This window comes from Lissotriton helveticus, chromosome 9, assembly GCF_964261635.1.
Source record: "Lissotriton helveticus chromosome 9, aLisHel1.1, whole genome shotgun sequence".
Classification (NCBI taxonomy): Eukaryota; Metazoa; Chordata; class Amphibia; order Caudata; family Salamandridae; genus Lissotriton; species Lissotriton helveticus.
In genome coordinates this window covers 238,265,901-238,292,403 of record NC_136070.1, presented here as the reverse complement: position 1 = coordinate 238,292,403, position 26,503 = coordinate 238,265,901, and the positions used below count along the sequence as shown (strand labels likewise).

At 46.8% G+C, this 26,503-nt stretch overlaps 1 protein-coding gene across 2 annotated transcripts in view; it reads right to left on the bottom strand.

The window, feature by feature from the left end:
• The window catches only part of KNSTRN (kinetochore localized astrin (SPAG5) binding protein), a 111,978-nt gene that overhangs the window by 53,531 nt on the left and 31,944 nt on the right, over nucleotides 1–26,503 (bottom strand). For both annotated transcript variants that reach the window (XM_078659800.1, XM_078659801.1), the window contains 2 exons: nucleotides 17,307–17,406; nucleotides 959–1,073 (listed from right to left, as the gene is read on the bottom strand). In XM_078659800.1, the coding sequence (XP_078515926.1) occupies nucleotides 959–1,073; nucleotides 17,307–17,406 (215 nt within the window). The remainder of the gene's footprint in view (nucleotides 1–958; nucleotides 1,074–17,306; nucleotides 17,407–26,503) is intronic.

Below are 26,503 nucleotides of genomic sequence, written 5' to 3'. Positions count from 1 at the left end.
CCACCACCACATCCACCACCACCACCACATCCACCGCCAGCACCACCACATCCACCACCACCGCCACATCCACCACTGCCACATCCACCACATCCATCACCACATCAACCACCACCACATCCACCAGCACATCCACCACCACCACCACATCCACCACATCCACCACCACCACCACATCCACTTCCACCACCACCACATCCACTACCACCACCACATCCATGTGTGTGTGTGGCTCTGTGTGTGCAAATGCAACAGGTCTTGCATTTGCGAGAGATTAAGCTATTGGCATTGTAAATGACAATGCCATTTATTTATCTGATTTCAAAACCAACACAAATAAAAAAGTTGTCATTTACAATGCTAATAGCTCTAACTTTTGCAAAGGCGATACCGTTGCATTGTAAATGCTTGTTATTTACAGAGACAAACCAACAGGAAGTGTTTCAGCTCGTGCCTTTTTTGACTGTTTACACAGCTGGCTCTTCGGCCATATTTTGTAATCATTACGACAACATGTCATTTCCGAATTTACAATACATAAAAATAGAAAACAGACTGTTGACTCACAGTCTTTGGGCGCCATCTTTGTGTGGTTATATGTCTCGTAATGCGCAATTCATTATCACGGGACATATAGACATACAGTAAAAACGTATTGATGCAAAAATTACATAGCACAGATCGAGGTTTTAACTTGACAGTAATTATCTATTCACAATTGAGCTCTATATGACTGTAAAGTATATTCTGTATTACTGCCAAGTTAAAAGCTCGATCAGTGCTATGTAATTTTCGCATCAGTGTGTTTTTACTGTGTCAGAATTCCGAAATCAATGAATTAATCTATATGTACATCAAGAATTGTGTCTTTTTTCATCCCCAAAATATGAAGTAGGGTATGGTGGGGGAGGGTGGAACAGGATACAATATGATGTTAGATGAAGGTGGCTGGTCTTACCAGGGTCAATATTCCGGCTCTCCAAAATTACCATATGCCTTTCCAATCGGTTATTTAGCTCTGTGACTTCACTTTCCAGAACTGCCTGTCTTTCTTGTAGTTTCGAAACAGTTTCCTTTAAAAGAAAAATTGTTGGATTAAATCCTAAGAGGTTTTTTGCAAGATCCTTCTTCTCAAAGCATAGCTCTTCTTAAAAGCCTATGTCCTCTTCCTGAGGCATCGCATGGATGTTTGGGCTATCTGTTTAAAGGTTTCATGAATTTACTTTTGTTTCTAGTTGCTTTTAATCCCCATACCATTCACTCGGGATTTGTATTTCTTTTTATTGCTGCCAATGAGAATTAAACACACGTAAGCAAGAAAGAAAAATATGTAATTACAACCTTTTTGTTCAGGTAAAAAAATCAAGACATGTTTTTGGCGGGCGGTCCCAATCCCCGTCAGGATGACGGGCGGGCAATGTCCGCCCGCCATCCTAATGACCCCCTTAATCTTCATCCGTTAATTTACAGTAATTAGACACTTATAAACCACAAAATATATTAATATACAAGCTATATCCGCTAATAAAAGGTCCCAAATTTCATCATTGACCATCTATTTTGCCCCCCCCATTTTATTGCGTAAGGCCCAAGCCCAGCTCAAGAACTTTGTTACACCAATTACAACTAGGTTTGTAGTGTCTGATGTCAGTATTCTCTTGGCAACCATTGCCGATCTTGTATTCAGAGTCAGGCATACTGGTTTCAGCCAAACACTCCTCGGCTGGTGGTAAACGAGGCATACAAATAAGAAGTGGTCAATGCTTTCACTAAGATCATGGCAAAATATGCACAGATCGCTACTTGCGGAGTTCCATTTGCTTGTGAACCGCCGTAAAGGTAATGTACCTATTCTAAACTGGTGGTACAGTTTACGGTCGTGAGGCTTCGTAATAAGATCCCAGTATCCTTCCATAAGAGTTTCATCCTTTAATTCCAGGAAATCCCTTGACAGCGACTGGGAGATGTGAGAGTAAAATCTCTTGATTTTAACCACCTCCCAGTAACCTGCTCTAAAATAATTTTTCGGGGGAAATTCTGCAACATCTGGGTAATCCCATAAATTCTTCATCCCCATATCAGTCAACAAAAGCCTTATTGCAGACAACCATGGGATCTTATGCATACATCAGGATATTATGTGGAATGCTGCCACAAATCATAATCTGGGCCATTTTAACATCTGTAAACTCAGTTTCATATACGTGACTGTCCAAATGTAAAAACATTGGCCAATACGTTTATTTTTGGCAGTATTGCACATATGACAGGTGATTTTAGTTCTGATGTCCTTAGTTTGAGAATTTAAGGTTTTGAGTAACACTTCCACAAGAGCACTTGGGATATAATTGGATCACAACAATGCTTATTAATATGTGGAAGTTTGTTACAGAGCAGGAATGGGTTGCCATGTATATTACGACAGGGAGGCTTGGAGGATAGTTGGCTCATTTACAAATTGGACCAAATTGAATAAATTGTCTCTCCAAAAAAATAGAATGTTCTAAAAAAAAAAAACAACAAAAAAAACACTAATTGATGGGAACTGTATTTTAGACATGTACTTGTATATATAAGTGATTAATATTGAACCCTGCATACATGCATTTTTATCTCAGTGTCTTTATTATATTACGGTTTATCAATATAACTGTGGGAACAAAGAATGAATAACTGATCTTACTATAAAAGCTTTGATTTTCATGTTTTAGTGCTAACTGAAATGCTCATGTATTTACTTAAATTTCAATGTAAGAACATTACTTTTGTAAAAAGGATTATGGTTATTCTATACACCAAGTATATCATCATTTGAGATTTACATTTGTAATGGATCGGAGCTATCACATTCGAACTTGTTGGATCATGTACTTTTTAAAACCAGTACACTGCGAGAAGCTGGACAGCTTCGGAGCCTGCAACTGTTGGAGACATCTACAAGATTCTGACTTAATTTGAGCTGCTGTACCAATGTTCCGTTTGTACCATTCCTAGGCAGGCCTCACTGACACAGATGAGAGCTGCCATGGGAGTCACGTCAAGATGTGAAGTTCAGAGTGAGCTGGAGAAGCGGGAACGCTGCACGCGTCTATCCCGCACCATCTCGGACTGCAACAAGAGTTCACAGGTGTCCACGGGGCTTGAGGATGGGAGACTAATTCACAGACCAATTCCTTTTCTGGGCTACTGCAGTGACAGACCTCTGGGGGAAGGATGGATTGTCAGACACTACAAATTCTGCCCTGCTTCTCCCACAGGACAGCCAAGAGGTTCCACTGGCAATGAGCATTTCACAATAAAAACAAGAAAGGTGGAACAAAGTGAACTGCAAGAAACAGGGAAAACCTAATTTGTGCAGACAGCATTCAACCTAAAAAGAAAGACTGCAGTCTTGGTGGAATGGTGCTCGCTAATAAATTCATTAAAGCCTAGTCCAAGCCTAGCTCTCTGACTTTTGCCATATATTATGTCAAATGCTTGCACTGCACTGTTCAATCATATTACATGTATTTTTCACTGAGTTCCATGAATATTACTATGGAACAATCTAAGTCTCTTCTTACGATACTTATTTCTAGGAGATACGCATCACGTACCAAGCTCTATGCCTATAACTGTGTAGTGATCTATACTTGTTCGCTATAACTTCCTTATTTAACATTACACATAGACTGCATTTATGATTATCATGATCATTGTATGTAGCCTCTATAGTCATTACTAATATCGTCCAGTGACAGAAGCCTGCTGTTCCAACTTGAACATTAGAAAACACATTCAAATAAAAAAAGTTCTGCTTCCTGTCTGGAACCATGGCCACAGCTCCCCCTGCCACCCACCTGATCAAACAGGGAGATAGTGAACCTGTGTGTAGTGACAAATAACTGGCAAAGGAGCACACTGTAATAATTACAGCCTGTAATGCCATTGGGGTTTTAATGTTCAGCCAGGTGGGTTTGCGCCAATAAATATGGTTTAGTTCTTATGATATGCCATAATTTACCTTGCATTGGCATTTATGCTGTGAAAAGCGTTAGAGGCAGATCATTGGTGTAAGGAAAATTAGGCTAATGATTTGTATTTAAACTCAAAAGCTAAAATCAGGGTGACTGCTGCTTAGGGCGTTCGGGCCCTTAACAGGTGAAACAGCACCCTATATTTACTGAAGGGCCACTGGCAATGGTTCAAAGCTTTCCAAATCATAATTCCAGGGGAATACATAGTTGTTAAAACATTGTTGGAAATCACGAGCAGACCTAAAATTACCTGCAGGGGTTCATGACTTAAATACCTACCTACCTACCCTTCACAACTAACAGAAGCACCAGCATACTTCTTCTGTTTTAGCAAGCACCTCTGAGATGAACCAAGAATAAAAAATACACTAATTTAAGAATAATTGGGGGATGAAGCTGCATGTACAGAGTGCACAATTATTTTGCGGTCAACCTACATGTCTAGTGTTCTTATGTTGCAAGGTTATCCAAAGCAGTTTCAGGGTGTATACCAGAGATTTGACTAGGGTCAGTAATAAACCCAATATTTAATAATCCACAAAACAGGAACAGGCAAAACGTCAAACAGTTTGCTGTGGTGTTATGACTGGGTTAAGGACGAGTAGGACTAGGAGTAATGAATATGCTACTTACCAGTATGCATCTGTTCTTGGCATGTAGGGCTGCTAACATTCATATCTTAGCATTAGATCGCCGCCTAGTGTTGGGTCCGGATGATCGCACATTGTTGTCCTGGAAGAGTCTTCGAGGTATCCTGAGATAGGTGGCTCCTCCCCTGGACTACAGTGCGCATGGGCATCGGCTCCATCCCCAGATTGTTTTTCGCCATTGTGGCAGAAGATGGAGTGAAAAGTGTAAAGGATGTCCATGCTAATAAGTGAATACAATAGTATATCTGCAGCTGCGACAGGCACCGGGGAGGAGGGTGGGCGATATGAATGTTAGCAGCCCTACATGCCAAGAACAGATGCATACTGGTAAGTAGCATATTCAGTTCGAGGCATGTGGGCTGCTAAATTCATATCTTAGCATAGAATACATAGCAGTCCCTCCATCAGCGGCGGTTGCCCGTGCCAGCTGCAGAAACCTGAAAGAGTGTCTTGAGAACAGCCTGTCCTACAGCTGCTTGCTGCTTGGAATGTACGTCAACACAGTAGTGTTTTGTAAAGGTATGTGGTGTAACCCACGTGGCTGCTCTGCAAATATCCTCTAAAGGAATGTTCCCTAGGAAAGCCATGGATGCCCCCAGTTTGCGTGTGGAGTGCGCCCTTGGGGGTATCGTTAAAGTGCGCTTGGCCTTTTGATAACATATTTGGATGCACTTAACAATCCACCTGGCTATTCCTGCTTTGGAAATAGGGTTGCCTTTGTGTTGTGGTGCGAAGGCAACAAAAAGTTGTTTTGTCTTTCTAAAGGGTTGTGTCCTGTCTATGTAGTACATCAACGCCCTCCGTACGTCTAACGTATGGAGCATTCTTTCCGCCACCGTTTGTGGGTTTTGGAAGAATGCCGGTAAGTCAATAGTTTGGTTGAGATGAAACTGTGACATCACCTTCGGAAGGAATTTGGGGTTAGTACGTAGCACTACCCTATTTGGATGAATCTGAATGAATGGCTCTTGGATTGTGAGCGCTTGCAGCTCACTAACACTCCTTAGCGACGTGATAGCGATTAGGAAAGCTACTTTCCACGTTAGGAACTGGAGTTCACACGAGTGCAGTGGCTCAAAAGGTGGTCCCATTAGTCTGGTGAGGACCACATTGAGGTTCCACACCGGAGCTGGTGGTGTTCTTGGGGGAATGACTCGTTTCAGACCTTCAAGGAAAGCTTTAATGGCAGGCACTCTGAAGACAGAGAGATGCTGCCTGTTCTGAAGATAAGCCGCTATGGCGGATAGATGTATCCGAATGGAAGTGTACGCTAGATTGCACTTGTAAAGATGCAACAGATAGCAAATGATGTTAGGGATAGATGCATCTAGCGGGTTGATGTCATTGGCTGTACAGTAAATGACAAAACGCTTCCATTTCGCAGCATAGCATGCTCTGGTAGTTGGCTTCCTTGCCTCCTTGATGATGTCCATGCATTCCGGAGGTAGGTTAAGGTATCCAAACTCTAGGACTTCAGGAGCCAGATTGCCAGGTTGAGCTGTTGCGGATCTGGATGCTGAATTTCTCCATGGTTCTGCGTCAAAAGACTGGGCGTGAGGCGCAGTCTTTGATGCGGCACCACTGAGAGTTCGAGGAACGTGGTGTACCATGCTTGGCGCGCCCACGTTGGAGCAACTAGGCTGAGAGTCATCGCATGCTGCCTTAGCTTTCTCGCGACCAGCGGTATCAGAGGGGCTGGTGGAAAAGCGTACGCAAATTTGCCTGACCAGTTCATCCATATCGCATTGCCCTGCGACTGTGGGTGAGGGAACCTGGCGGCAAAGTGTTGGCATTTTGCGTTTTCTTTTGTGGCAAACAGGTCTATCTCCGGATGACCCCACTGCTGGAAGTACGGGTGGAGTACAGATGGGTGTAACTCCCACTCGTGCATTTGATGGCTGTATCTGCTGAGCAGATCCGCCATCTGATTGTCTTTGCCCGGGAGGTGTTCTGCCATGAGGAAAATGTTCCTCTGAATGGCCCACTTCCACATGCCCTGAGCCAGATGAGACAGCTGTGGCGAGTGGGTGCCCCCCTGTTTTTGAATGTAGTACATCGCGGTCATGTTGTCCGTCCGGACTAACACTACCTTGTTGCACAGATGTACAATGAAGGACTTGAGCGCCATGAAGATTGCCATCAGTTCCAGATAGTTGATGTGCATCTTCTGTTGCTGCGTCGTCCATAGTTCCTGCACTGTGTAAGTGAGCAAATGAGCTCCCCATCCCTGGAGAGATGCGTCCGTTGTCAGGATAATTTGTGGCACTGGCTCCTGGAACAGTCGGCCCTTGCAAAGGTTGTGTGGAGTCCACCAATGCAGAGAGTCGTATGCCCGACTGGTAACCAACACTAGGTCTGTCAATTGTCCCTGAGCCTGTGTCCACTGATTTGCTAAGCATTCCTGGAGCGGACGCATATGCAACCGTGCGTGAGGGACTATGAAGATGCAGGAGGCCATCATGCCAATCAACTGCATGAACACTCTCGCTGGAAGTGAGTGTTGTGGTCTGAACTTTTGGATTAGAGACTGCATGCTGTCTATCCTGACTTGGTTTGGCTGAGCCATGGCCGTCAGGGTATTGATCGTCGCACCTAGAAACTGCCGGACATGTGCCGGCTGAAGATGCGACTTTGGGTAGTTCAACGAGAAGCCCAGATCGTGAAGGAGGTGAATGGTAGTTGACATGTCCGCGGCGCACTGTTGTTCCGACTTGGCCTGAACGAGCCAGTCGTCTAGGTAGGGGTAGACATGAATGTTCTGCCTCCTGAGGTGCGCTGCTACTGTCGCCAGACACTTGGTAAACACTCTTGGGGCTGTGGTCACTCCGAAGGGTAGGACTTTGAACTGATAATGCTTGCCTTGGATAGTGAATCTGAGGTATTTCCTGTGGGACGGGTGTAGTGGAATGTGGAAATAAGCATCCTTGAGATCTAAGGTTGCTAAGAAGTCCCCTTGGTTTAACAAGGGAAGAATTTGTTGCAGTGTAAGCATATGGAAGTGTTCTGATAGTATGTACAGGTTGAGGGGACGTAGATCTAGAATGGGTCTGAGAGATCCGTCCTTCTTTGGAATAAGGAAGTACAGGGAATATACCCCTGTGCCTTCCTCTCCCACCGGCACGAGCTCGATTGCGCCTTTTTGCAGCATCACCACTACTTCCTGCTGCAATAAGTGCAAGTGCTCTGCGGACATAGGCCTTTGCCTTGGCGGGATGTTGGGTGGAGTGGATTTCAACTCTAGGCAATAACCATACTGGACTAGTTGTCGCACCCACCTGTCTGTGGTGATGTTTCTCCAGACGGGCAGGAAGTGCTGCAGTCTCCCCCCGACAGGTGTTAAGTGGTCGGGGGGCAGCGACAGAGAGTCACTGTTTGCTTGGGGTAGAGGAGCGGGAGCTGTTGTTTCCTCTGCCGCGACCTCTGTTGCTGTTATTTCTGTAACCTCCCTTGTTCTGTTTTGTGAACGAGGATTGTGCTCCACCTCTTGAGAACTGAGATTGTTGACCCATTTGTCCTCTGGTGACTCCACGTGCACCTGAGCGACGAAAATTGCTGCCACGAAACTGTTGTGACTGTAGGGCCCCCATGGACTTAGCAGTTTCTGTGTCTTTTTTTATTTTTTCTAGGGTGGTGTCAACATCTGGACCAAACAGACTATCAGGATTGACTGGCTGATTAAGAATGGTTGTCTGAATATCTGGTTTAAACTCCGAGATGCGGAGCCACGCCTGTCGTCTCAGCATAACGCTAGTGTTGATAGCTCTAGCAGCTGTGTCTGCGGCGTCAAGTGCACACTTGATGGCTGCGTTTGAGATTAGCTTCCCTTCCTCAATAAGCAGTTTGGTGCCTTCTTGGAACTTTGGAGGCAGGTGTTGTATAATCTGTTCTAGGGTGTCGTAATGCGCCCTATCGTAACGTGCTAAGAGTGCTTGTGTATTGGCAATGCGCCAAAAGTTTGCGGCCTGTGCAGCTACTCTTTTGCCCCCTGCCTCTAGCACTTTGGACTCCTTATCCGGGGGAGGAGCTTCACCCGTCGTCTGGGAGTTGGCACGTTTCCTGGCATTGGCGACCACAAGAGAGTCAAGTGGCAACTGTCCCCGAATGTATGCGGGGTCTGCAGGTGCAGGTCTGTACTTCTTTTCAATACGTGGATTGACCACTCGTGCTCTGGTAGGCTCCTTAAATATGTCCCCAGCATGCTTGAGGACTCCTTTAAGCATAGGCAGCGTCTTTACTGTCCTTTCAGAGACTGAAAATGTGTCGAAAAGGAAGTCTTCCTCTATCGGGTCAGCATGCATGTCCACATCATGATTGGCTGCCGCCCTCTCAATTAGTGCATGAAAACCTGCTGAATCCTCAGTTGGGGATGCACGTGCATTAAAAAGCTGCGGGTCATGCCCCACACTTTGGGTGCCCTGGTCACCAGTGTCATCATATGAATCCGGTTGTGCATCTGGTTCATTGATAGGGAAATTGTATTGCTCGTCCTCATCATACCCCTCACCCGCAGAGTGTTCTGGTGAGGGAGTAGGGCTCCGTCTCGGAGGAGGCTGGATTGGTTCCATGAGGTCTGAAGCGTCAAGGGGCACCCTTTTCTTTTTCAGTGGGATGACATATGAGTCCACTGACTCTGAAGTGATTTTTCTCTTATAGAGGGTCAATTTGCCTGTGTCAGCGTCGATGAAATGCTCTGAATCATCCTCTGATTCGAGTACCCGACGTGGAAGTGGGCCAGCCGTTGAAGAAACCGTCTTCTTTGGTGCCGATTTGGTGGAAAAGGCTTTCGGCGCCTCCTTCGGCGGCAAAATAAAGAGAAGTTTGGCAGAAGGCTTTGCTGGATTGTCCTTTTGCGCCTGCGGCGATGATATCGGAGCCGACGGAGCAGAGGCCTTCTCCCTGATTCTCTGTAGTGATTCGGCGATGGGGGACGTCTCACTCACAGTGGGTTTTGGCGCCGACGAGGATGTCTTGACCTTTCCCTCGGATCCGACGTCTTTGTGGGCCTTGTGCGCTTTCGACGCGGATCCCGCTGTCACGACCCCGATTCCTGGGACCGGTGCGCAGACGTGCCAGTCTTCGATCCGTGCGCCTGCGTAGCCTCCGTGGAGCCGGCTTTGGCGTGCTTGGACGGCGGCGCCGCTGTTGACCCGTGCCGACCATCTTTCTTAGAGGACCCCTCCTCTGGCGTCGATTTTGATTTTGCAGCAGCGGAATCGACGGACTTCTTCGACTTCTGCGGACCGGAGGTCGACGGAGTCGATGGAGTAGCGGGTACAGTCGTTTTCCGCCGGCACGGCAGCCATCTTAGGGACACTCGAGTCCTTAAGTTTCGGTTTCGTTTTCGGGTCGGCCATCTTAGATGTAGTCGATCCCGATGCTTTCGGTTTCGATACAGTCTGCTCAGCAAGTAAGTCCGTGGCCGGGCCAGAAGGCGGGGCTGTGGCTTGCGGCACTGGGTCTTGGGTAAGGCCTACAGGCGATCCCGTGACCCGGTCGGTATCCTCGTAACCTTCGGGGCAGAGCTCGTCCCCTGAGCTATCCGCCGCGGCCCCATAAATCTCTTCGTCGTCTCCTACCTCGTCGACGTATTCAAGGCCTTGACCCACGACTCAGTCGTCGTCTACCGGATCCGCCTCGACCTCCGTCTCGGGTGGGGAGATTTGAAGATGATGACCCTGGTCCTCTTCTTCCTGGTCGCCGAAGATGTTTTCCGGATCCGGGGCCGCTTGTCTAGCTTCCATGCGCATTCAGAAAAGTTTTGCAGTCGTGTCGCGATGAGAAGGCCTCAAAGTCCGAAGAGCGAAAGAAAACTCCGCTTATTCCGGCTCCAAGAGACGGAAGAACTCGAGACCGTGCGCAGACAATACCGACGCAAAAAAGCGAGGCCTTTTGGCCGCTAAAAGTTAGTTTTTCTCGGTTTCGACAGAAAGACGTCGAGACCACATCCGAACCCAATGGCGGAAAAAAACAATCTGGGGATGGAGCCGATGCCCATGCGCACTGTAGTCCAGGGGAGGAGCCACCTATCTCAGGATACTTCGAAGACTCTTCCAGGACAACAATGTGCGATCATCCGGACCCAACACTAGGCGGCGATCTAATGCTAAGATATGAATTTAGCAGCCCACATGCCTCGAACTAAAGATTACTAGTAAGTAACAGACGCATTACCTCAATGTCCCTTGTCTTTGACTCAGCCATTAAGCCATGAGGTATATCAAAGCAAAATGAGGCATTTGACCAAATTAATACAACATATTGCAACCCTGGTTATTTAATTAGCAAATAAGTGAATCAAAACTGCCAACATGTTCAAGGTTTTGCAGATTTTTAACACCCTAGAACCAAAGTTTTTTTGCGCTTTCTGTACATTTCGAAGTCTGTAATGTTTTACAAGGGTGTGTTCTGAAGAAAAAGTGCCAGCTCTGCTGATCTTATCCCGCGCAACAGCTTGAAACAGCAATACCTGAGAGCAACCTAGCACCTTGCCTGAAACAGAATTGTGCACCAATGAGTAAGCCAAAAGAACGGGCTCTTTAATCCACTGACTCAATGTTATCTTAGAAGCCTTCTTGCCTCTTCTAGGAAGGCCAAAGGTAGTAAACAAAGAGTCCTTCTTTCTAAACTCGAAAGAAAGTAGTAAAAGTAAGTCCTTGAGATGCGTGGCACTTCCTTTCTTCCTAAAGTAAATTGGAAGGATCCAATCTTAATACCACAGTATCATCCAGAAACCTCAAAAAAGGAGGATTGCACAGTAATGCAGCCAACTCCCCGAACCTTCATGCAGAAGTAAACGAAAACTAGAATGGAACTTTGAAAGTGAAAAAACATTAGGTCTACATACAGCATCCAAAGGCTCAGAAGGAGAGAACTGTAATGCCCTCAGCCCCAAAGGAAGATTCCAAGAAGGACCTAAAGGACGTGAGAGAGGACTATAGATGGAGAAACGTTTAAAAATTCCCATCATCAGAACTTCAGCTTCCTCAATGATATTCTCTCAAAAGGCCTTGCTAGAGTACCACTGCACATCAAGGACAGACAAACTCTATGTCTAATTAAATCCATTCAATATCAATTGAAGAATATCAGAAACAAATGAAGATACCAAAGACAGATTGTGTGCACAACACCAGGAATTAAAATTCCCTCTAATTAATTTTTAGAGTAACATTTAAGAGTAGATGACCATCTAGATACCTGTCCCATATCAGTCTTCTGAGGGGGTCAATCATTTTGCTCACGTCTCAGCCTTTCAGCCTCCAAACAGAAGGGGCTTGGATGGAAAGAAAGGGGCCGGCTGGCATTCTTCAGTGATGATGGAAAGTGAGGAGGTTGAACCGCCATTTACTTGAGAAGAGGAAACGTTCTTATGGGGAAGAAGAAGAAGAAGAAGAAGAAGAAGAAGAAGAAGAAGAAGAAGAAGAAGAAGAAGAAGAAGAAGAAGAAGAAGAAGAAGAAGAAGAAGAAGAAGAAGAAGAAGAAGAAGAAGAAGAAGAAGAAGAAGAAGAAGAAGAAGAAGAAGAAGAAGAAGAAGAAGAAGAAGAAGAAGAAGAAGAAGAAGAAGAAGAAGAAGAAGAAGAAGAAGAAGAAGAAGAAGAAGAAGAAGAAGAAGAAGAAGAAGAAGAAGAAGAAGAAGAAGAAGAAGAAGAAGAAGAAGAAGAAGAAGAAGAAGAAGAAGAAGAAGAAGAAGAAGAAGAAGAAGAAGAAGAAGAAGAAGAAGAAGAAGAAGAAGAAGAAGAAGAAGAAGAAGAAGAAGAAGAAGAAGAAGAAGAAGAAGAAGAAGAAGAAGAAGAAGAAGAAGAAGAAGAAGAAGAAGAAGAAGAAGAAGAAGAACCACCACAGCGTGAGGTTTTTCATGCCAAAACGTTTTTTAAAAATTGCTGAATCAAAGGAATGGGAGAAAGGGGAACACCATCTTCCATGGCCATTTCACTGACACTGTATCAACCCTCCCAGGCTCCCATTTCCCAAAACCATGGCATTTGTCCTGGAAGCAAAAAGGTCCTTTACAAGTTTCCTAGCTTCCTGCAAACTTTTCGAAACACTGTTCTGGGCAATGTCAGATTCTAGGAGGAGTGAAAAATTCTGCTTAACTGATACACCTCCACATTGTCCATGCCTTTGATATGTACTGCTGCAAGTGGTTCTATTCCCATAATTCCTGAGAGCATACTGCCTTGTTTACTGGATGAGTACCGCCCTGGGAATGAATACAGAAACCATGTTATCAGACCCAACAAATAAATTGGAGTGTAGCAGCAGAGACTTGAAAAGAAGAAGGGCTCTGGATACAACTGTCAATTCTTTGGAAATGCACCTCCCCTTTTGATCCGATAGGTCTAAAACGGAAGGTTCTCAATAAATACTTTCTTGACCAGCTCCTTCTGAGACATTACCTTTCTTCTTTTTAGGGACAGCAAAGACTCCAATATCATTTTCTTAATATTGTCATCTCTCCTTGAATCTTTATTTCTCTTAGCAGGAGGAAGAGCAGAAGATCTTCCAGAAGAAGACAGCAGGCAATTCCTTTTCTTGTGAGTATGCTCTGGGTACCTGCAAGCTGCAATAATCCGCCAAATCAACATAATCTATTCCACTATCCGCACTAACATAGTCCAAATCAGAGAAACTTCTCACCTTTATAGTTGCTGGGTGTGATAGCCATGACTGAACACAGAAGTGCGTTCAAATTGTCGAATGCAAAAGAATGAGGAATAGTACACTGTCCCAAACCGAGCGCGCATGGGCAAAACTACTCTTCGCTCTGCCCTACTAAAAGCTATTAGCACGAAAAAGATTTGCCCATTCTTCTGCTCAAACAAAAAGTTAGTGTACCAGAAGGCAGAATGTGTGACGCAAAACGGTGATGAGTTAGAGAAGAGGGGCAAGTTAATGGGGAGGGGTGGAGGCAGACATTTTTCCGTTTTCCAAGACTTAAAAAATAACATATATAAACGAGCTTTAATTTGATTTGATTTGATTTGTGGTTTTGTAAAGCGCACGTATGCCCTTGGGTGTCTTAGCGCTGTAGAAGAGAACTTGTCCTGGTGTCACATGAGCTGGATTTAGCAAGGGCTGAAGAGCCATGTCTTTACTGATTTCCTAAATGACATCAAGGATGTACAGTTCTTGATAGCGAGAGGAAGACGATTCCAATCTTTGGCAGCATGTAGTATAAAGCTTCTGCCCCCCCCATCCTGCCGGTTTGAACCTAGGAACTTGTACAAGTTTAGCTTGGCTTGATCTTAGTTCTCTTGTGGGGGTATATGGCTTTAGGTGGGTTCTGAGGAACAAGGGTCCCTTACCCTGAAATGCCTTATATGTTAAGCATAGGGATTTAAATCTTATTCGTTTTGCCATCGGGAGCCAATGTAAGGTATCCAAATGGTGTGATATGTGTTCTGTTCTAGGGATGTCTAGAATTAGGCTTGCTGCAGAGTTCTGCAAGCGTTGTAGTTTGTTCAAATGTTGTGCCTGCATCCCAGCGTATAATGCGTCCCCGTAATCGAGTCTTGACAAGGCTAAGGTGGTCACTACAGTTTTACAAGCATCCAGAGGAATATATGGCACTAGTTTTCTGATCATTTTTAGGATGAACCACATAGTGGATGCTAATTTGCTGGTTTGGGCATCAAAGGTGAGCCTGTTATCTAGCATGATGCCTACGTTTTTGACTTTATTTACGGGTGACGGACAGTTTCCCAACTCCGCCGGCCACCAATCTGGTGACAAAATTCCTGCATTTGTTCCTAGTAACATGACCTCGCTCTTGTCCCCATTCATTTTTAAGCAGTTCTGCTCCATCCACTGGCTGACCTGTGTCATGCAGTTTTTAAACTTGTCTGCGGTATTAGAGCTGTCATTTTTGATTGACACAACAATTTGCGTGTCATCCGCGTATGACACTGGCAGGAATCCCGATGCCCTGATGATTCCAGCTAGTGGTGCTACATATAAGTTAAAAAGCGTAGGGCTTAATGATGATCCCTGCGGAACCCCACAGGGTGAGTTGAAGGGTTTGGATTTTATCCCTCCTAGTTCCACTGTGAAGGTTCTGTTGTCTAGGAAAGATGCCAGTATTTTTCGTGCATCCTTATGTACTCCTGCTGATGCTAGTCGGTTCAGGAGCGTGTTGTGATTTACCGTGTCGAAGGCCGCCGAGAGGTCTAATAAAATCAAGGCGGCCTCCCCCCCTGCGTCTAACACGCCCCTGAGTTCTTCCACCGCCATCAGCAGGGCTGTCTCAGTACCGTGTCCCTCACGGAAACCGTACTGGGACGGGTCAAGGATGTCTGCCTCGGCGATAAACAGGGCAAGTTGTTTATTCAGAAGTTTCTCAACTACCTTGGCACCAAAGGGAATCCTGGCTATTGGCCTGTAGGTTCCCGGTTCTTCTGGGTCTAGGTTGTTTTTTTTTAGCAAGGGTAAGACTAATGTTAATTTCCAGAGGTCGGGGTAGGAACCTGAGTTCACTGTGTGGCCCAAAAGTTCTACCATTTTCTCGCTGAGCAGTTCTGGGAAGAAGTGGAAAAATGTTGGTGGGCAAGGATCTGAACATGCCCCGGAATTCGTAGTCATAATTACTTGGTGTACCTGTTCTGTCTCAGGGATGCAGAATTTAAAAGGTGATGATTTAAGTGTTTTTCTGAGGACCAAGTTTTCATTTTGGTTTATTTTGTCTGGGGCGAGGGTCTGTGGGTTGGTTGCATTAAAGGATTCGTAGACCCGGGTCACTTTGTCAACAAAGAACTGACCCAGAGTATTGCAGAACTCCGTACTGGCTGGCATATTCTTATTTATATTTATTTTGGATAGTTTTTTTACCGTGGAGAATAGTTCTCGGCTAGAGTTTTTTGCCTCTTCTATTTTTACGGTGAAGTAATGACTTTTTGCTGTGAATATCATTTTTTTATAGATGTTCAGAGCGGTATTATATTCGGTTTTACTATCCGGGTCGTAACTTATTCTCCATGTCCTTTCTAGTTTTCTGCAAACTCGTTTCTGGATCCTTAGAGTTTCGGAGAACCAGGGTTGGGAAGGTTGTTTTTTCCTGAATATCGCTTTTTTCAGTGGTGCAGCTATATTTACTGCAGCTGTTATCCATTTTGATGTTTGGTCAGCTGCTGTGTTACTTTCTGGGTCCAAAGTAGGTACATGTGATGCAAGGTGTACTCGTAATTTAGAAGAATCTAATTTTGACCAGTCCAGGTAAGAGGTAGGTTTGTCATGATTCTGGGGAGGCGTTGTTTCCTCTATATGATCCAGAGTTATAGAGAAAATTATGACTTTGTGGTGTGACCATGGGACGGGGAGACAGTCTATTGCTTTAATATTTTTAATCAAGAACCATGTCTCCAAACACGTAATCCAATATACATTTAAATTATGCTGTATTAACAAATAGTGTCATTGCCCAGCCAGGCACATTTGATCATCGATTCGAAAATCACTTAAGTACCACTTGGGGATCCTGTCTGCTATCTCTCCACAGCATGTTGCTCCTTTGTTGGCAAGAGGAGTTCTCCCCGGGACAGAAAACAAAAACAGAAAGTGCTGGGGGTATACTGTACTATTATAGAATCCTGATACGGGCGGGTTGTGTTAATATTAGCATTCCTATTTTGCTTCCTGTCCTGTGATTGGGTACAATTCTCATGGCTTAATGACTGGGTCGATGGACGTGGAGGTAAATGTAATAACATGCTTTCTGCCAACATAGAATAAGCAATCACTTTTCGGACTGGGCGAGAACTGAGGAGGTAATAAATAGAATGTTAGCTGAGCAGTAAATAGCAAAGAACACACCCCAGCTAAAAAGAAAGAAAGGCAAAGAAAAAGAGTGAGAGTTACAAGTAACACTTGGATAGCAGACGTCACGGGGGAACCAAGCTTCGTAGCACCCAAGCACCTACTATTGATAAGGTGGAAATAAAGGAATTGAGTAAAAAAAAAAATCGTAATTTGGTTTTAGTTGAATTGGAAAAGCAAATTCTGTCAGTGTCTTGAATATAGCTGCACTGGCGAGCCAACCAGGCAACATCAGTCTACAATCTAATACCATGGCATGAGATAAAGAAACTTAAATTACAAATAAGTTAAGAGGTACATTACATTTTTGTAACATGTCAATAGAGAGCATATAGAAAACGTTTTTGGGGATCCAGAGGGAACCAATCGTGATACGACATTTTAGGAAACAAAATGCAAGTAGGAGTCAAGTAAATCACAACGTACACCTCTGCAATGCCCAGTAACTAGTTTCTTAGAGTTACAAAGTTGTTCACTTAAAACTGACATTTATTAAAATTCCATATTCAACATTTGGTTGTTAAGATCCTGTACCGATAACATTTAAATAAAGTGGTTTAAAACATAAAAACGGCAGTCTGTTTCAGGATTCTCTGCCCTGGGGGGAGCCCTCCCCAATACATTGCCCCCCCCCCACAGTTCCGACATTGGGGCAGATTCCAAATGCTGGGGAATACCAATGAATAAACAGGGCCTTAGCATGGAAGAACAGTTCACTCCACAACTAGCTTTTACAGGCATGAAAAACGGGGCTAAGCATTGGACTGTGCTAAGGATTCCATGTTTTGACTCAGATACTTAGCTGGAGGAGCATTAAATGAAGACTTCTTACTTGTGTCGATGCCAGTTCTAACTGCAGGTGCTGATTAGCGTCTTCTAGAAACTGATTTCGGTCCCTGAGCTCTGCCTCAGCTTTGTTTCGAGAAGCTGGCCTGAGTGGTGAAATACATGGATACATGATTAACCAACAAAAAAGTAACAGTTTCCGGAAGAAAAACATGACCCCCCTCTCCCACATGGGGGCGTTGCACATCACAATGAGGAAATAAATCTCTGTTGCATTCTGTAGCGGCGCAGTCTAGTTTATGCACGTCACGTACAGACGTGACGTGCGGCCGCCATCTTGAGGGATGCGCGCGCAGCGCGTAGACAGAGCGCAAAATAGCCGACAGAGAGCAGATGCGGCTCGGCGCTCTTTAGGGCAGATTTAAGTAATAAATCAATGAACCACAACTAATGTTGCAGCGTCCTCATTGGGGAAGAACCATCATTACAATGGCGACGAGGGTGGGATGCTAGACCCCCACCCCCTGCACAGGACCAGCCCACCGAGGAAACAGCATCCATAGGTGGCTAGAGGGCACGCAGCAAGGAACAGCACCACCATACACCGGTGCCAGGAGGAGCAGGTGGCCGAGAAGCGACCAGCAGCCCCTACGCAGGTACCTCACCCTAAAGAGCGTGGCAGAGCACGACACAGCCCAAAGGAGGCACATACCAGCCCGAAGGGGTAGCCCAAGCCCCACAGACCCCAAGCAAGCACGCCCGAGCACGCTGCGACCCACCAGACAGGGAGGACCGCGCTGGATCCCCCAGGCAAGATCGAGGGGGCGGAAGAAGGTAGTCCCCAAGCGCAAACAGACAAGGAAGAACAGGACAACACGCCAGGAAGTCCCCGAAGCCAAGCGAGTGCCTATCCTGCGATCAAGAGCGAGAAAATGAGTGCCCAGGCGGGGTACGCGACGGCGCCAGTGCAGTTCCTGCCCAGACCAGGAGAACCGCTTATGAAGTGGGAAGACTGGAGGGAATACATTGATAATTTCATTGGAGTCTTGGAGGATGAGAGTGAAGAACAATTCAATCCCAAGAGGAAGAAACGCATATTATTGCTCAACCTGGGCCCAGAAGGCCTGAGAATTTACAAAAGCCTGGTGCCAAAGGAAAGAGGTAGCACCGACGTGGACGTGTATGCCCATGCCATCGAAGACCTGAACGAGCACTACAGGCCGGCGGTGTGTGTCTCAGTGGACAGGTTCAATTTTCAGCAAAGGAAACAACGCCCGGGAGAGACAGTGGAGGAATATGTGGCAGCCTTGAAGAGACTAGCGGCCACGTGCAAGTATGATACTTGGGAAGAGGAGTTCATCAAAGACCAGGTGGTGATGCATACCACGTGCACATCAGTGCAGGACAAGTTATGGGCCAGTGGGGACACCACCCTAAAGGAGGTAATGGTGATAGTCAAAAGGGCAGAACTGGCGCGCAGGTGTGCGGAAGCAATGAGGAAAGAGACAACCCCCAGCGCCATGGTGAACAGGATTGGCGAGGAAGAGTCCCGCAGGGACTACAAGAACAAGGGTTCGGCGGCAAAGGGACCGAACAAATGGCAAGGCAACCCAGGCCCTCCAGGGAAACAAGCAGGAGGTAGTAAGAAACCATGCTATCGATGCGGCAGCTGGTCGCACGAGGCGCACAACAGGAAGTGCCCAGCATTCCGCGCCAAATGTTTGTACTGCGGTGTAGTGGGCCACTATGAGAAGGTGTGTCGGAGGAAGGCATCAAAGAGCATGGTGAAGTATGTTGGACAGGACGACGAGGAACAAGACGAGGGCGCCGAGGATGACGTCATCACAATCATTTACATAGAAGATCAAGCACTAAGCGTCGATGGCCAGGTGTTGAACGTGGACGGCAAGAGAACTATGAAACCGGTCCAGGAGATGCTGATCGGCGGAATACCGATAAAGGTCGTGGCTGACACCGGCTCACCCTACACCATCATCCAAGGAGCGGTATGGGAGGAGAGTTTTGCACCACACTTAGGCCCAGGACTGGAGAAGCTGGACATCCGCCCAGTGACGTACAACGGGGACCGCATTCCCATGGCAGGTTTCAGGCCATTAGAGTTTAAGTTCAGAGGCCGATCAGCTTTCTGCAAACTGTATATATCCGAGAGAGGACCCTCAGTCCTAGGATGGCTCGACCAAGGAGACCTGGGCATCAAGCTGGACCCAGGAGGCAAGGAACAGATACTACTCACGGAACCGGGAGCCTGGCCTGACCTAGATAAATGGAAAGAAGAGTACCCCAAGGTGTTCGGAGGCACAGTCGGAAGGATGGAAAAATTTGCACACAAGATAGTCTTGAAGGATGATGCAGTACCGGTCGCCCACAAGGTGAGGAATGTACCTCTGGCGGAGAGGGACGCGGTGCAGGAAGAACTACTGGATCTGGAAAGGAAAGGGATCATAGAACCTATCACGTGTGCGGAGTGGCTCGCACCCCTAGTGGTAGTGAAGAACCCAAGCAGGAAGATCAGGCTGTGTGTCGACCTACGTGAATTGAACAAGAGCATAGTGGTGGAAAAGTTCCCCTTGCCCCGGATCGAGGAAATGTTGGCCAGAACCAGGGGAGTCAAATGGTATTCCACTATAGACTTGACCTCCGCCTACCACCAGATCGCCCTGCATCCGGACAGCCATAAGCTCACTTCCTTCATCACCCCATTCGGGTGCTACCAGTTCCGCCGTATGCCGTTCGGGCTTGCCTCGGCGGCTGCGGTGTTCCAAAAATTGATGCACCAACTGTTCAAAGACACTGAAGGAGTCCAATATTTTCAGGACGACATCCTGGTAATGGGGCGAGACAGGCCGGATCACGACAACAAACTAGGGAAGGTGCTAAAGATCCTCGAGAATAAGGGCCTCACCGCCGAGTGGTCCAAGTGCCGGATAGGAATGGAGTCCGTCACGTACCTGGGGCATGAGATAGGGGTGCGAGGAGTGACCCCCAAATCCGACAATGTGAGAGCCATCTGCGACGCGCCACCGCCCTCCACCAAAGAAGAAGTCCGATCGTTCCTCGGAATGGCGGAGTATTATAGTAAGTTCGTGCAGCACTTCGCATCCAAAACCCATCACATGAGGCAGCTGACACGGGACAACACGGAATTCTGCTGGTCGGAGGCGGCGCAAGGTGAATTCGAGATTGTCAAGAGAGAGGTGGCCGGAGCAGTCCCACTCCAAGGATATGACCCCCAAGGAACCACGGTACTAACCACGGACGCCAGCGACCAGGGATTGGGCGCCGTCCTTATGCAAGATCGAGGTCAAGGGAAGATGGAAACGATCAGTTTTGCATCCCGCACGCCCAGTGGGACCGAGAAGAAGTACAGTGTAATTGAAAAGGAGATGCTGGCGGTCGTATGGGCCATGACCCGGTTCAGGCAGTTCTTGTGGGGCACACGGTTCTTGTTAAAGACAGATCACAAACCCTTACTGAAAGTGCTAACGTCCAGCGGACACGCCAGTGCCACGCCGCGGATCTCGAAGATGACCCTCAAGTTGCTAGAATTTAGGTACGACGTAGAACATATCCCCGGCAGCAGGAACAAGGTGGCAGACTACCTGAGTAGAGCGGCGGCTATGGAGCAGACTGGAGAGGACCAAGCAGGCGCTGAAGAAATGGTGGCACTCATGGAAGACCAAGAGGAAACCATTGGGCATCAGGAATGGAGGCAGGCCTATGAGAAAGATCAGGTCCTTGAAGACGTAAAGTCCTACATCACAAAGGGGTGGCCTGAAAAGAGACTTACCCGTGGAGGCCTCAACCCATACTTCGAAGTCAGAGAAGAGTTGTCGATGGACGACCAAGGAGTGTTTGTATACAGAGGGGAGAAAGTCATCCCCCCAGCAGATATCATCCCCAAACTATTGGACATGCTCCATGAGGGACACTTGGGGATAGGAAAACTGAAACTAAGAGCTAAGCAAAACTACTGGTGGCTAGGGATGGACGTAAGGGCTGAGAGGCATGTCAGAGACTGCTCCCAGTGCCAAGGAGCAGACAAAACGTTCAAACCACTCCGCCCAGCCCTTGGAAAATTTGACCCCCTGAGGAATCCGTGGGAGGAGTTGTCAGTGGACATACTGGGCCCTATCCTGGACGGGAATGGAGTCCAGAAGTACGTATGTGTCATGGTGGATAGGTACTCAAAATGGCCTGAGCTAAAAATAGATGAGGCGATGGACACCGAGACCATCATAAAGTTCCTGGCGGACACGTTCGTGAGGGAAGGCATCCCAAAGTCCATCTTAAGCGACAATGGCCCTCAATTCAGATCAGAGAAATGGAGCAACTTTATGCAAAGAAACGGAATTTTGGCAAAGCACACGTCCATATGCCACCCGGCTGGGAACGGACTTGTGGAGCGATTTAACAGAGTGGTGATGGGCTCTGTGCAGGCAGCCATCTCCAACAACAAGGACTGGGAAAGAGAGATTGAACGCATGGTGTGGGCGTACAGGATCACCTCCACAGGGACAGGGTACAGCCCTTTTCAAATACTGAGAGGCCGTGAACCATTCACCCGAGACAACCGCGTATGGAAGGAAAAAATCATAACAAGTGAATGGTCGCCTGCGGTTGTGCGAGCCAACCTGGAGAAAGCACAGGCCGTTTACTCTAGACACTACAACGCCCGGAGAAACGTGAAGGAGACCGAACTGGAGAAAGGGGAATGGGTGCGAGTAAAATTGGCCACGCTAAGGAGGAAGGGAGAGAGTAAATATAACAAGCCCCTGCAAGTCAAGGAAGTGAGGGGTAGAGCGGCTTTACTGAGTGATGGCAACGTGTGGTCACAGGATCGCATGGCTAGATGCAGCGGAGTGCAAGGATGGAACCGAGGTGGAAAAGACCCAGGAGACGGAGAAGAAGGGTCTCAGGAACAAGAACGATCAAACGGAGAGTTGGAGGTGAGCAGAGGAGAACAGCGAGGAGAAAGAATAGATTGTGGTGATCAAGGACTAGGTAATGAAGAGGGAATGAACAGACGAGATGGAGGCGCGACCGCGCTTGAGAGTGAAGAAAGGAGCGAAGAGACACAGGGGAGAGTGATTCCACCTGACCCCCCGAGACTCACACGGAGTGGCAGAGCTGTGGTTAAGCCCGCAAGATATCGAGACTTTGATATGAGCGACGGACAGTGAGTTAAACGTTTGTTGGGAAAAAAGGGGAGATATGTAGCGGCGCAGTCTAGTTTATGCACGTCACGTACAGACGTGACGTGCGGCCGCCATCTTGAGGGATGCGCGCGCAGCGCGTAGACAGAGCGCGAAATAGCCGACAGAGAGCAGATGCGGCTCGGGGCTCTTTAGGGCAGATTTAAGTAATATATCAATGAACCACAACTAATGTTGCAGCGTCCTCATTGGGGGAAGAACCATCATTACACATTCAAAAGCTCATCATGTGTAACAACAACCAAAAATAAAACTGGTACATAAATGTAGGTACCTACCCACTGTGGCTCCATAGGGTATCAATTGTCTATAAGAGTAGCTTGAGCCTCTCGCAGTTGCAAGACAACAATAATCTGTCTGTATGTGATCCATGAAATGTTTGTGCCATAACATCTGCCAGGTTCCCACTAGTGAGCGGCCCGGTCCTTCAGATGTTACACTGCCACACTGAAACAGGTTGACGGGATTCCACAATACCTCCAGATTCAAGAACGATACTTCAAATAGAATTTACAAAATATCACTTGCCATCCCATTAAGTCAGTGGAGTAAACTTAAGAAGTTCATGGGAAAATATTAACTGCATTTTGTAGTAGGTTTAGTAGTACTACACCAGTGCTACTCACATACTCCAAAATGCTATTCACAAATCTACATGCAGAGGTCTTCAATCTTTTCTGCGCGGAGAGCTCTGCTCCGCCTGCAAAGATCTCTGCACGTGTATGTTTATGTTTTAGTAGTAAATGTGGCAAAGACAGGAAATGTGACTGGAAAATGGAGAATTCTTACTACTTGAGAGGAGGGCTTATAGGAGGATTAAGAATTTACACACACCCTCAAAAGAGTAAGGCCATTGCTATTCACAACTGCAACTCTACTACAGAAAGGACCCCAAATAGCAGCAAATGTACTTCTGCTCAAACCTAGAGTAAATATAGCACCACACATGGCCAATTACTTGTACTGCAACATAATCCCATACAAATTCATGGATTTAGGCACTTAAAATAGAATCGGACAGGACATTTTAAACTAGGTTTATTTATTTAGACTTTGATATATGTATAGTCACAAAAAAAGAAGAAAAAAGTTACAGGGAAGTTATAGTTAGGTTCACAATTTAGACACAAAACCATAGAAATTCAGCAGTTACTTATCACAAGAAACTATAAATCATGCCCTAAGGTAACTATAACTCGCGCCACGCAGTTTTCTCATCAATAATTTTACAGCAAATGTTTTACTGATATTATCAATGACATCAGTGATTTAATATGGGAGGTAATTAGCAGTGTACGATGAGGACATGGGTTTTAGTTACCTTAGGGGATGAGTTATAGGTTTCTTACGATTATTAACTACAACTGCTGAATTTCTGCTTTTTGCATGTAAATTGTGAACCTAACTATAACGTCCCTGTAACCTTTGTTTTTTCCAGTACATTTCTAAGTTCACAGCTGGGGGTTGGCCAACTCGGTGCATGCAGTCAACTCCACGCAATGCGCGGCCTTGGACCGTGCATGCTGGGGGATGGGCCGCAGGCCCTGTAGCAAGCCCTTGCCAAGCAAGGCCTTCAGCAGCCAATCTGGGAGGGGGGCCTGCACCGTTTTTTAGGGGAGGGTTTACGTGCCCCCCTCACTCGCCTGTATTTTGGCACTAGGGTCCCAATCTCCTTGGGCCTGTCTTTATTGTAAATGGGGAGGCAGTCACACAGCCCCTCTCCCCGGGCCGATTTCTGGCCTGAGTACCCCAATTCCCGAGGTCCGGCCATATTTAGAAGGGGATGGGGGCACGTGCCCCCCGCCCCTCCCCGGACATATTTCAGCAGCCCAGGGGACTCCATCTCCCAGGGCCTGCCCTTACTGTAAATGGAGAGGGGGCACACCGCCCCTTCTCCAGGCCAAAATGGACCCTGGAGACCCTACCTCCTGGGGTCCGGTCAGTATATGAAAAGGGAGGGGTGCACGCAGCCACCCCTCGCCAGGATAAAATTGGTACTCTCTTTGTACAGGAGCAATTTTTCTATCCGTTTCCCTGCCTACTTAATACCCGGTCCCAGGAAGGACCTGGCTTGGCAGTTCGGTCTGGACTGTTCCAATGAGGCACAGGGTCAAGACTGTTTTGCAAATGACTGTCTAAAACGGGGTGGCAGTGAACAAAAGAACAATGGATTTAACCCAGATCTATTGACTGGGGGAGAATGTTTGATTTGCTCTGCATTCCGTCCATCATCTGTGTCTTTTGCTTTATAAGGGTTGGGGAAACAGATGAAAAGTCTCCTCCTGGCGGGCAGGAGCATTTTCAATGCTCTCGCCCCCTGTGAGTAGACTTAGGGCCGTATTACGAGACTGACAGACTCGTGGTGGCAGATCCAGCCACTGCCGCACCGGCGGTCTGACCACCCGATTACAAACTCTGGCAGTCAGACCGCCGTTCCCTGGCACAGGAGCGGTGGTCAGAGGCTGCAATATACTTGGCGGGACCACCCCAGTCCTGCCAAGCATATTACGAGTTTCCTCTCAGCCCGGCTTTTCATGGCCCCCTGTGTGGATACACACTGGGGGGCTGCGAGCATGTACATACGTTCCTGCACAGCATGGTCTTTCGAGTCCGTGCGTGAAGGAACATGTAGTGCGGTCACACTGCAGTGCATTTAAAAGGGGCACCGCCACGTCGCCCGCCAGACTACGAAAAAGTCGTAATGTGGTGGGCAGGGACACGTACCTTGGCGGAGCGGCAGCCAAGGCCTCAGCATTTGCTCTTGCGTGGCGGGAGCTTTAAAATTAATCCAGCCAAGCAAGAGCAAACATAGGTTTCTCTGCCTGCACCAGTGCGGGCAGGGAAACCTGTATATCCAGGGCCACTAATGGCTCCAGGAGGTGAGCTGCGCAGCCCCCCTCCCATTTCTTGGCACATCCAGGCTGCAGAGGTTGGGGGTCACCGGGGCCGAAAACAGCGCTTGGAGGGAGGTCAGGTGGCTCCATCTCTATTCAGCCAGGCCCTGAAGGATGGGGTCCCCTTTTTATTTATTTTAAACATTTATAAAGCGCTTGACTCACCCCGATGGGGTATCTCTGCGCTGAGGACAATAGCTGTACAACACAACGGGGGACATGGACCTAGAAAAGATGGGTCTTAAGCTTTTTCCTGAAGGCAAAATAGTTGGAATTCAGGCAAAGATCTAAAGGCAATTGGTTCCATAACGTGGGGGCAATGTAAGTGAAGGATTTACCACCTAGTCTGGATTGACTGATACGAGGAACTACAAGTAAGCTTTTTTTTCCCGAACGCAGTGTGCGAGATGGAATGTGTTTGATTAACTTTCTGACCAAATAAATAGGAGCCATCTGGTTAAGGCTCTTAAACACAAGGCAGCACACTTTAAAGTGGATTCTCTTTCGAATAGCAAGCCAATGAAAGTTGGAAAGTAGGGGGAAGAGAAGGAGTACGCCTGGGAGCACTAGTCACCAAACGGGCAACCGTATTTTGCACCACCTGAAAGCTTTGTAAATCAGAGTCTTTGGCCGAGATCAGTAGAGCATTGCTATAATCCAAGCGACTAAGAACCAGAGCGTGGATTAATGTTTTCCGGGTATCAATAGGGAGAAAATGAAAAATCTTGCGGAGCAAGCTCAACGCATAGAAGCAGGATTTTTTAGTAGCCGCTATATGATCTTCCAAATTAAGGTCTCTATTTATTAAGACCCCATGGTTTTTAACAACAGTCTTTGGGACGGGAGCTGTGCCTAGTTCTTCTGGCCACCAACTAGGGGACCAGCTGGTAACAGCATTCTTGAAGAGCATGATTTCTGTTTTCCCTGCATTTAACTGTAGGAAATTACTCTTCATCCAGGAGGAGATCGTTTTCATGCCTTCCAAAAACATGTTCTGGATGTTGGGAGTGTATTTATTGTAAATAAAAATCAATTGCCTGTCGTCCGCATAGGAAATTGGGGAAAACCCCATTTTCCTAAGAAGTGCTGCCAAAGGGGCGACATACACATTGAAT